General features: G+C 53.4%; 1 protein-coding gene across 1 annotated transcript; it reads right to left on the reverse strand.

The window, feature by feature from the left end:
• Positions 1-6,299: 6,299 nt before the first annotated feature.
• Positions 6,300-11,503, reverse strand: ATP6V0E2 (ATPase H+ transporting V0 subunit e2). The gene is made up of 4 exons (XM_059932605.1): positions 11,278-11,503; positions 9,682-9,729; positions 8,461-8,578; positions 6,300-8,034 (listed from the first exon to the last, which is right to left on the reverse strand). Exons 1-3 carry the CDS (start codon positions 11,472-11,474, stop codon positions 8,485-8,487), a joined length of 339 nt encoding a protein of 112 aa, XP_059788588.1. The 5' UTR covers positions 11,475-11,503; the 3' UTR covers positions 6,300-8,034; positions 8,461-8,484.
• Positions 11,504-11,533: the final 30 nt, after the last annotated feature.

The raw sequence follows: 11,533 nt of genomic DNA on the forward strand, positions 1-11,533 counted from the left end.
TTATCCGACTGAAAAAATAAAAAAGGCTGAATAACAGATGAAGTCCAGGAGTTCACGTAAAGTTAGTAGGAGTGTAAACAATCGCTTTGGAGGGCCATTGGGCAATACCTTGTGATGTTGAAAGTAAACATCACCCAGAACTCCGCTCTTTACATGGAGACATACATCCTAAAGAAGTTCCAGCACATTTGCACAGACGTATATAGGGATGCTGATTGTTTATAACAGGAAGACCTGGAGTAATGCAAGTGTCATCAACAAGGGAGTAGAAACAACATGTATATCACCCTGGGCTAGATCTATCTGTCGTAACACTACATCAGTCAGCTGTGTCACCATAATCCTGCATAATGAACACCTGAAAACCCTGACTTGGAACAACAAGCATTTATTTTTTTGCTCATTTGACTCTGCTTCTGCTGAGGTTTGGCCAGACTTGGCTCCAGGTCATTTTGTGATTAGTCTGCTCCCCATGTTTCTTCTCTGGGGTCGGTAGGCTGCCCAGGGCATGCATTTCTCATGGTGAAGGCAGAAGCGCAAGCCGTCTGCTCTATGGGCGCCTGGAGCTGGAGAAACCCTGGGAGCATGTACATACAAGTCCCATCAGTCATTGGTTGAGGAGTGTGCTGATGGCAATAATTTCCTGACAGCACTTCCAGCCTTCGGCACAGGACAAAGACAGTGCTGGCAGTTGGAAGTTGGCTGGTATGCATGAAAGTATTCAGAGCACGGGGAGAGGCAGGGGACGTTGACTATGGCTACTAATACACGTGTCTACTATAGTCTATTACCAGTTTTGATCTTTGCTAATATAATAGGTACTGATGGGGTTACATTGTTTCAATTTGCTTTCCTTGATTATAAATGATGGGAAGCATCTTTTTATGCTCAAAAGTCATTTCTACCACTTCTTTTGTGATCTGTCTGCTTGACTCCTTTTCTATTTACCTACTCTGTCCTTTTTATCTTGTTGATGACCTCTGTGTCTGTCATGAGTTGTAAATCGTTTCCCGTTTGTCATTTATCTTTTTTCTTTAATTTTTTTCTTTTTGCCTTGCAGAAAATCTAAATTTTAATTTAAATTTATCAAACTTTATCTTCATCACTGCTGGATTTCTTGTTTCCCCCTCTTAGTTAGATCTTCCCCATTACAAGATAATTTCTTTTCTTTTTCTTTCTTTTTTTAAGCAAAGGAGGAACAGGCTCAGGGCAGTTATATAACTGTGACCCAAAGTCACAGTTAGCAAGTTGGAGGGTCTGGATTGAAGATTTTACCCGACTCCAAAGCGCATGTATCCTATTCAGTTTAGATGATTAAAAATTCAGAGGTCCAATTTGTCACAGTATCTTCGACTCAAACAACAAACAAACAAAATGCAAACTTTAACATACTTGTTAATCACATTAGTGTACATGGTCGCCTTGCTCTCACCAGAATTTTCACCCTTTCCTCCACCCTCATCACCATAAATCATTCAGCGTCTCAGGGTTAGCAATTATGCTAACAGTTGATCAGGAGAACAGGCTGGCTTCTAAATAAAAATAAACAGTTAAAATCTGTGGTGTGGGACTAACTCCGAAGACCTCAAGAGGAAAAATGAGCTGTTTGGGATGGTAATCCCGCATTCACGGCTGGACGGGAGGGAACCTCCACACACGCTGGTCCTGAGGATTCCCAGCGGGCGCGTCCCTCCGAGCTGCCCGCGGGTTGGTGCAGACCGCGCAGGCGCGAGCCCCAAGATAATTTCTTTTTAATTCCCCTATGTTTTCTTCCAGTACATTTATAGTTTCATTTACATTTGTTACATCTCTGATCCAGCTGGCATTTATTTTGTTGCCGGGAGGGAGAGAGTGCTGACACTGTTCATTGCCTTTATTCATCTTTTCCTCGCGGATTTGCTTTGCCATGTTTATCAATTTGAGTTTATTTCTGGACTCGTTTTCTTCCATTGATGTGTCTATTCATGTCCCAGCACCACTGTCTTCATTTCTGTAGCCTTTCATATTGTGACTTTATAATACTTTTAAATATCTGGGAGGGCTACTGTCCCTGTAAATACTATGCTTTTTTCAGAAATTTCCTGTTTCTTTCTTTTTCTTCCTTTCTTCTTTTCTTTTCTTTTTTTTTTTTCGGCCGTGCAGCGAGTATTGCGGGATCTTCGTTCCCCAACCAGGGATCGAACCTAGGCCCTCGGCAGTGAAAGCTTGGAGTCCTAACCACTGGACCGCCAGGGAAGTCCCCCTGGTTATTTCTTACATGTTTATTTTCCCTGAGAACTTTAGATTCAGCAGATCTAGTCTAGTACCCATTCTCTCTTCTCCCCTCACTCCCCCAAAGCCTTGTTTTCATCAAGAGGACACTACATTTATAGATTACATTAAGGACATTTGACATGAAGCATAGAAATACAGATGCATACACAGGCTCCATGTATTTTTCATGGCACTTATTTCCCAGGTCCTATCTCACACTTCAAAGTACTCAGGGGGCTTGCCACTTCCTTTTCCACAGGGTGGATCAGTGTGGTGTCCGTGGTGGGAACAAGAAAAGGTGAAGGAAGCTGAGATCCTGGCAGAATGAAGGGTGCCATAGAAGTAAAGAGTTACTATGTAAAAGTCGTGTGATTTATTGATGGCAGTTTTTGACGAGGCAGGCACTTTAATCCATTCTCTCAGCTCACAATCAAAGCCTCTACGAAGCAGGCACTAGTGCTATTATAAAACTGAAGCTCAGAAAGACTAACTAACTTTCACTCAACTCATAATCGGGAGGAGCTGGACTTTGAACCCAGGGAGCGCAGGTCTCGATTCTCTATCTCGACCTCGAAGCCGAGCCGAGGCTGTTCAGTCAACAGCTCCTGGAAGGCCGGGCAGAAAGAAACAAGAGAAAACTATGTTTGCCAAATCAATTGCTGCAGACCAAGGGCACGGCCGTTGCACCTAGGATCACGACAGATCAAGGCTGCAGCCTCTGCAGTAACCCTTCCGGCCTCCCGTACTCCTGCTTACGAGACGCAGCGTGGGTGGGCGCAGAGAATCATCTCCCTAATGTCTGCCGGGCTTGGTCAGGGGAAGAAAGGCTGGCCTTTGCAGCAGGGGGGAAGCCATGCTACAATCCCGGCCCTTAATCCTGAGGTTAGGAAGCTGAGGTGGGGCTTCTGCGGGTTTCTGAGAATCTCTGTCCCAACCCTCTTCCGGGCAGATGCCTGCAGGGTGAGCCAAAGTTCTACTGGGCTTGCGCGATGCTCCCCACCTCCCCCCCCGCCGAGCCCCCCACCCCCATCTGGCCTCTGCTGGACCACATGGCGCTGGGATTAGAGTCCGCTCAGGCACCCAATAATCCCCTAAAGCTTCGGTGCTTCCTTCTCCCCAGGGCATGGTCTCCAGGTCAGAAGCTCCAGGTCCTGCTGGGAACGGCTCACGGGGAACCCTGGTGCTCAGGATACCAGCTTCCCTCAAGGTTCCCCAACCTCCTGTCTGGGTTGATAAACTGATTAAATTTTTATCAATCACTTGAGGGGTTGAGATTCTAGAGTAGTGATTCCCAACGTAGGGGTGGGGGAGAGGGACTTGGACCCCCAGAGAACATTTCAAAATGGCTGGAGACATGTGTGATTGTCAGAGCCCAGGGCAGGGAGAGTGGTTCTGCTGGCATCCACTGGGCAGAGGTCAGGGGTGCTGCTCAACATCCTACAATGCACAGGACAGCCCCCCGCCCCCAATGGTCCCCAACAGAGAACTATCCAGTCCGAACTGTCAGCAGTGCCGAGGTAGGGAACCCCTGTCCTAACGGACGTGGCTTTGGTCCCAGCATTCTATGGGTTTGTTTGTTCCGAGTGATTCTTACGCAGGTTCGTTACATGGAGTGCGGGCTGAATTAGCATAGACTTTGGTCACCTGCCCTCACTCTTCTGGTTCCAAGTCAAGCAAAACTGTGGTGGCTGCCAAGTGACTTCATTCCTGGAAACCCCAAGGTTTATAAACAAACGTCACGTCCAGCACATGCACCTGGAGATTCTCAGGAGCAAGAGAAACCAACCCCACTTCATTTCTCTGCTCCTCCTATTCCCAATGTTATCAACGAACCCATCTTTGTACAAAGCAACCCAAAGGCCCTCATCAAGGGCCTTGCTTTAGGTGCTTTATCAGACCCTGCGGTCTGCAGTAACAGCCATCTTCTGTACGTAACTCTTCCTCTCCATTGAGAATCTGGGCTGATGGGTGTCCCTATTATAGACTGGAATGTACCAGATCTCAGGATGTTGAGGTGGGAAAAAGTCACAGAAGATTGTTGCGAAGCCTGGCCTCAGAGCAGCTTCCAGTTGGCAAGGCCCCTTAGTTCTTTGCCCTTTGGATTCCCCGAGTAATACCTGGCACCTTGCTGTTGTCTTTACACATCCTTCAAGGAGGTTTCATCCAGGCTCTGGTACCACCTGGAAAATCATCCCTGTTCCCAATAACGGCCATGCTCTAAGGCCACAACCTCTCACATCAGTGCAGTGCGTTTCACTCCCAGTGGCGGCACAACCTGGTCTGGAGGTCTCCGTCCCTTGGGCGGCACTGCCCTCTGTCGGCCACCTTCTGTACGTACAGCTGAGCTAACCTCACCTGCCTCGTCTTCTCCACAGGCTTGTCCGGTCAGTCCCAGGATGGTCTCCCAGGATGCTTCCCGCTCTGCCACTAAGCGTGGTGCAGGGGTATCCCACCCCCAGCCACTGCCCATCTTCAGGGATCTTCTGCTACTTGTAATTGCTCTGAGCATCTACATCAGAGGCTGACATTTACTGATGTGCCTCCCACTTGGGAAGGGGGGTGGGAGATACTTCTTGCCTGAAACAAACAATGAGTCCGTCCACACCAGGCACTAAGAGACTTGACCAGCCCGGCCTGCCTTCTGGCCGCCTAAGGCCGTAACCCTGGGACGACCTGGCCCCATCGAGTTCCTGTCTGACCAAGTTCTGGGCTGTCAGAAGAATTTACTGTTTGTTCTAGCCAATACCTGACCATAGGCCTCTGACGCCTAGCCCCTCCACCCTTTCTGAGAGCATTTACGACTGTGAATCTTTCCTCTGTCCCTCTGGGATGTAGATGTATCTCCTGCAGCCCAGGAGTCGCTCCCAAGGACCCTTCCTCTGAGATGAAATCAGGAAGGCTCGGGCCTCTGTCCCCCAGTCTCTGTGGCCTACTCACACTTACGCCAACCCATCCTTTGTGACTTTTCACTCTCCTGGCTCTATCTGGCCCCGCTCACCCCTCCCCCCCGCCCTCGTTCTCCTGTTAAAGTGCCTGTCACCCTGCAGGGGCACGGACCCCACGGAGCTCACATGTCCCTACTGTCAGTCGTTTCGGAATGAAACCTGATTTCCCCTCTGTAACTAATGTCTGGCTGTGCTCATTTCTGACAAAACCTGCTCACCCTGCAGTCCCCCTCAGAGTGGGGTGAGAGCTTTGAGAGAAGCACCACCCACGCAAAGCGGTGGGCACAGATCCTGGGAGGGCGTCCCAAGCTCCCCCTCCCTGAACGGCTGCACAGGCAGAAAGGGAGGGTGGGAAGAGAGTGTGCTGGGAGGGGGTCTGCCAGCCCTGAGCTGCAGAAGCTGCCCAGAGAGCAGGGGGCGCGCCCCAGGACCCGGGGAACAGAGGCCACCACGCGTGGTTCAATGAGAACTCAGGGACAGACATACACCCCATGTCTTCAGGCCGCATCTTCCTCCTGAAGACCAAACCCACGTATCCTACCACTAGCTGGGCGTCTCCATGGGGATGCCCCAGACACACCCAGCTCACCAGGACACACAGGAAACCCCATGTCATCACGTGCCCTCTGTGGCCTGTCACTGAGAGGTCCCAGCCACCAGGTACTGGGCACCGCACTTGCCCACTGCTCACCACAGGGTCCACCCCACCTCCTCCCTCCCCCCACGGCCAAGGCGCTGGTCCCCTTCAGCTCCTAACTAGACCTTCTGTTCGCCCACTCGTCCCCATCCTCACCACCACTCTCTTCTGAGGCCCATTATGCACCCTGCAGAGATCATCCTGGAAACCAAGTTGGTCACACCACTCCCCTGCTTCAACCCTGCTGTGGCTCTGCATTCTCTCTGGATGCACTGCTCGGGGCTCAGGGTCTCTCCTCCAAGCACCTTCCACCCTCAGCTTCCTGCGGCTCCTCCCAGGAGCTCTACCTCTGCTCACTCCATCCCCCTGCCCCAGGCAGGAAGCTGATCCCCGCCGAGGCAGAGCACAGAGCCAGGCTCTCGGGTATGTAGGGGTATTTGGGAAGGACGCAGGCCACGCTCTGGAACGTTGGGGACCAGCTTTATTGCAGAGCCCCGGGGGCCACGCACTCTGTAATCTGGGGCACAGATGGGTGGTGGGCAAAGTTCCACTTGAACGAGTCCTCCATCTTTCTCCTCCTGCCTGGCCTGGTTCTGGGCAAAATCCAGGACAGCGGTATTCTCGCTCAGGAATCAGGAAAATGTAGTCTCAGTGTCCACATCCCAGAGCTGCAGCTCCAAGCAGCTGCCAGCCCCCTTTCCCGTGCCCCAAATCCACCCGCCGAGGAAATGGGAATCAGGGGGGCAGGAGAGGAGCAGCCAGCAAACTTGGCCTCGGCCAGGACTTTGCCACCAAACAGGAATTTCCTCACCACTCATTAGTCACTAGACAGGGGTCAGGCTTCTAGCCGCCAATCGAGACTCAACAGCCCCACTCCAGGGGGGCCACAGGGGTCAGCACAGGAAGGGAGTTGGAAAGGGGGTGGGTGGGATGTTAAAGGGAGGCCCCGATCTGAGCAACAGGCCAAGCCCAGAACCAAGAAATCCAGGTGAGACATACCACGTTCTACCACCGCTCCAAAAACGATGCCTACTAAACAGAATGCCAATCAACTCAACAGTCAATAAATACAAGAGACTGGCTTTTTCCCCAGGGAGGCAACGTGGCACAGCAGAGCGGGGGACTCCAATCAGCTCTGGGGCTGCGGGCAGGTGTCTGAGGTCTCCACCCCAACTCTCCTAGAAGTGAGGCACGGCTGGGGCCCCCGGTTCCCTCCGCTCCGAGGCCCACGCGCTCTCCAGGCCTCACCAGGCCAGGGGCTCCCCCGCCCTGCAGCATCTCAGCAGAGCCCAGCCCACACCTCGCCCACACCGGTCCCTCTTCGCCCTCCCTCGCTCCAGATGACCTCCGTGCTGCTGTGAGGGGCTCTGAAATCCACCCTCACCGCAGCCAGAGTCTAGGTCTGGCCTCGGCAGGAGCTGCCTTCAGTTTCTTCAGCTCCTGCAGTGCTCAGGCTGAGCCTCTGGGAAGGGAGGGAGGTGATCCAGGTGGGGAGGAAGGGGGAAGAGGATATTCTGAGGAGATACCACTTCCTGAGCGAGCCAACGTAAGTGACTTTGTGACTATAAAGGATGCTAAACATACACGTTTCACTCCTGATCCAAATTACTATGATGCTTTGGATCGTAATGTTTTGTGGGACTGTTTTTCCATTTCGTCAACAATTCCAGAAATTTCACATCGAAACGTGTCAAAAATTAAAGGAGAACTCCAAGAAAGGCCTTTGCCACACCTGACTGAGCCCCTCCACCTCACAGGTGAGGAGGCCCACACAGGCAGACGCTTCCTGGGGTCACACAGCAGGACAGCGGCAGGGCCCTGCCTCTTCCCCCAGGGCTTCCCCCCTGGCCTGGCCCACCCGAGGCTCGGAGCATCCTGGGCTGAACGGCCTTCTCCCCAGGACGCGCGGCCTCCTCTGGTTGCCCCATTGTGTAAAAGGCGCAGCCCCACCCTTGTCAGCGCCTGGCCTGGACCTACTCGGGAGCGGGCAGTGGGAACTTGAGGGCTGGACGTCTCCTTCTCCAGCCTGGCTCTGAGCTCGGGGCTTCCCGAGGCCCAGGCTGGCTGGGGAGGGCGGTACTTTCCAGAAGCAGGCAGGCCTTGGGGGAGGGAGCACGCAGGGACTGGGACACAGTTGTAGGGGTGACAGAAGGGTCATCAGGGACAGTGGAGCCAAGGTCATCCAGAGAGCTGGGGCACCTGAAAAGCACATCACAGAACAGGTCACGGCCTCGCTGTGGAGACCCTTCTCCCCCAGCCCCGCCCTGGAGAGCCTGTGCCCGTCACCCAGCTCACCTCAGACAGCCCCCTGCCCACTCGGCGACTCACCGCTCCCTGCCCCCGCCCTCCCCTCACTCAGAACAGATTCTGCAGCCGGCCGCCTCCTCTGGGGCCTGCAAACGCACAAACAAGGCTGCGCCCACATGCTCCCCCCAGGACCCTGGGTCTTCCATCCCTGCCACCCAGCGCAGCACTGGGCAGGAAGGGAGCAGGTGCTCAGCACTTTTTTTTTTTTTCTTAATAAATGAATGCCTGAATCCACGTGCAAAGTCTTACAACCCTGCCTGACCTTGTCCTGCCCCCGCCCCGGGCCCTTCCCCACCCCTGCCCAGCGCCCAGCAGTACCTGGGGCCGAGGAGGCGGCAGCGGTCACTCCCACAGGAAGTGCACATACCAGATCGTCTCATTCTTCAGCTGGGGCCCGAACAGGGGGTTCAGCTGAGCCAGGATGGCGATGAGCCAGCTGCCAGGGACAGCACAGTGAGGGTGAGCCCAGACACAAGGAACTCTGCTGTGCGCATCTGACACCACGCCTTTGGTCACATGACCGACCCAGCAGCAGGGTCTGGGTTCTGGAGGGAAGGGTCTCATGGAACCATCCACACTGCGGCCGGCACGGGGGCTCAGTCTGGGGCGTGTGGGTTTGGGTTTAGGTTTGGTTTGATCTGATGTTTTGTAGATTTATAAGATCCCTGCGCTGGGGCTGGACCCTGGGATTTGTAGATTTATAAGATCCCTGCGCTGGGGCTGGACCCTGGGATTAGGGAAGAGGTAAGACGGCCTCCAGGGGCACAAAGGGAAGCCATACCGGCTTAACTGAGCGTGAGAGAGGCCTCCCTCAAAACCAGAGTTTGGATTTATTCCTCAGTTTGGCAGCCAGGGTGATTTAACATGGAGCAACCTAACATAGGAGGATTGGGGAGGGATGGCAGAGCGCCTTTTTTGTGAAAGGTGAGGGGCTACCATGAATGGCAGTTTTAGAAAGAGAACATCTAGACATGAAAGACCTGGAAATTGATTCCCTCACTCTGTCCAGGCACTCGCATCTCTTGGAATGTTTTCTGTATCCCAGGGACCTTTCCCAAGTTTGAAGACTACTGCTCATCCAGTGGTTCTAAACTGGCTGCATCACAATCACCCAGGGGCATGCATTAAAAATATGGATTCCCAAGCGCAGATCATGAGAACTGTGATTTAGTGGGTCCAGGGTGGAGCCCTAAAAGCTGTGTTTTTACAGTCTCTCCAGGTGATTCTGATGTCCCATCAGGTACAAAAGGCACTGAGCTGGCCCAACTCACTCATTTTGTAGATGAGAAAACTGTAGCCTATGAACATGACAGAGCTTGTCCAGGTGCTACATTCTGAACCAGAACCCAGAGTTCATGACTTCCAGCCCATCGCTCTCTTTGCCTCTCCAACTGCCTCCTCTTCTGTGTTTTACAGCCTCAGCCTTTCAAGAGCTGAATGTGACCGTACCAGGACAGAGGGGAGAGCAGGGCTGGGAAAGGAGGAAAGAAGGGAGCACGAAGGCCCCAGCTGACTTTGGGCTGGGAGAGCAGTACTTACAAGAGGTAACAGCAGACGGCGGTGGCCACCAGCATGGTGATGATCACTCTGCAATGGAAGAGGACGTCAGGTCAGGACGGATGGAAGCAGGTCAGGAGGCCTGGCCGAGGCCAGAGAAAGAGCTGCTGGTGCCAGCCCCTTTCCCGTCTGATGCCCCCTGAACACAGGGAGGCTAAGTTCTACTCAGGGTAAGAATCGCTAGATGGAAAATAAAAACGCCAAGTGTCACCTCTTGGGGAGGCCAACCTTGACCACGTCCAAGTTACATTATGAATCTTTCCCTTCACCTATCTGCCTTCTCCATCACCCACTATTTCTCCATCTTAATGTAAACATGTTGGGAAAAGACACTGCACAGAGCTGCATTTGCAGCCACCCACCATGGAGTGGCCTCTGGAATCCAAAGTTCATTGGGCAAAGGGAAGGAAGACAGAAGACCAGAAGACAGGGCAAGAAGCAAGGAGACCGTGAGCCATCTCTGAGGCACAATGAGCAGTTTATAATGAGAATAGCAACTGGCTACCTTGAATCCACTCAAACACTGGAGACAGAGGCTTTAAATGCAGCAGGAAAACTTCAGAAGGAAGAACTCACCAAGGTTTGCAGGGGAGGCGAGGCACTAAAATGGTTTACAAAGTGAGGCCATGGGACCTCAGCCCTGCAGGTCCTTTTTATTTTTTTGCCACTCCGCGCAGCATGCAGGATCTTAGTCCCCCAACCAGGGATCGAACCCGTGCCCCCTGCAATGGAAGCCTGGAGTATTAACCACTGGACCACCATGGAAGTCCCTAGCCCTGCAGATCTTTAAGAACAGAGGCAATACCCAAATGCAGCCTCCAGCCAAAGCTAAATCTAACCCAAACCAGGCCCTAGGACCTCGAATCTAAAGTACTTGAAGTTGGTGCCAGAGCAATTAGCATTTGATCCATTCTTTCAACATTACCAAGCACCGTGGGCCAGTCCTGTACTGGGCACTGGGGTCTACAGTGGTGAACAAGACAATCTTCCACCTCGAGGAACTTGTAATCAAGGGGAGAGAGCACTTTACAGCTGAAGATGATATGAAGCAGAAACTGGTAAATGGTGCAAGAGGTAGAGACACCTGCTAGGGGACCTTCAAAAAATAATGATACTGGCTAAACATTATTCAATACAATATGTGCCATGCACTAAGAGTCTTATATACATTATTTCGTGTAATCCTCACAGCAGCCTTGAAAGGCAGGTATCAGCATCACCGCCAATTACCTAAGAAGAAATGAGGCTTGAAGGCGTGACAGACGCTCAAGGTCACAGCTGGGCTGGCGTGGACAAACTGCATCAGTGTCTAGCCATAGCTTTTACCTTTACAGGCTGGAGGGGGTGACCCGTAACTGTCTCCACCTTTCTAAAGCACGACCGTCTCTGCCCTTTGGCCCCGACCGCCTGCCTGTTCCCGGCTGAACGCGGCCCAGCACAGGCCTGGGAGGAGGAGTGGGGCGCCGTGCGCGCGCCTGGACAGTGCTCGCTGCACAGCGGACCCCCGCCGCCGCCGGGGGAGGGGGTGGGCGCGGCCGCGGAGGTCCACAGGGAGGCTGGGCCGCGCGCGATCCTTACCCGCGGTTGGGTCCTTTCGGCACGAACCAGGGCCCGGCGATGCCGATGAGGCCCCAGAACGTGGTGAAGATGATGACCGGGAGGGCGAAGGAGTGCGCCGTCATGGCCCGGAGCGGGATGCCCAGGCCGGGATGCCAGTCAGAACTGCAGATGCTCCGGTGCGCGCAGGTCCCGCCCGGGCAGTGGGCGCCGAGCATGCGCAGCAGGACCCGGCCGCCCAAGAGAGCCCTTTCAGCGAGCCCGACCCGCGCAGGCG

This window comes from Balaenoptera ricei, chromosome 9 (genome assembly GCF_028023285.1).
Source record: "Balaenoptera ricei isolate mBalRic1 chromosome 9, mBalRic1.hap2, whole genome shotgun sequence".
In the NCBI taxonomy this organism is placed as follows: Eukaryota; Metazoa; Chordata; class Mammalia; order Artiodactyla; family Balaenopteridae; genus Balaenoptera; species Balaenoptera ricei.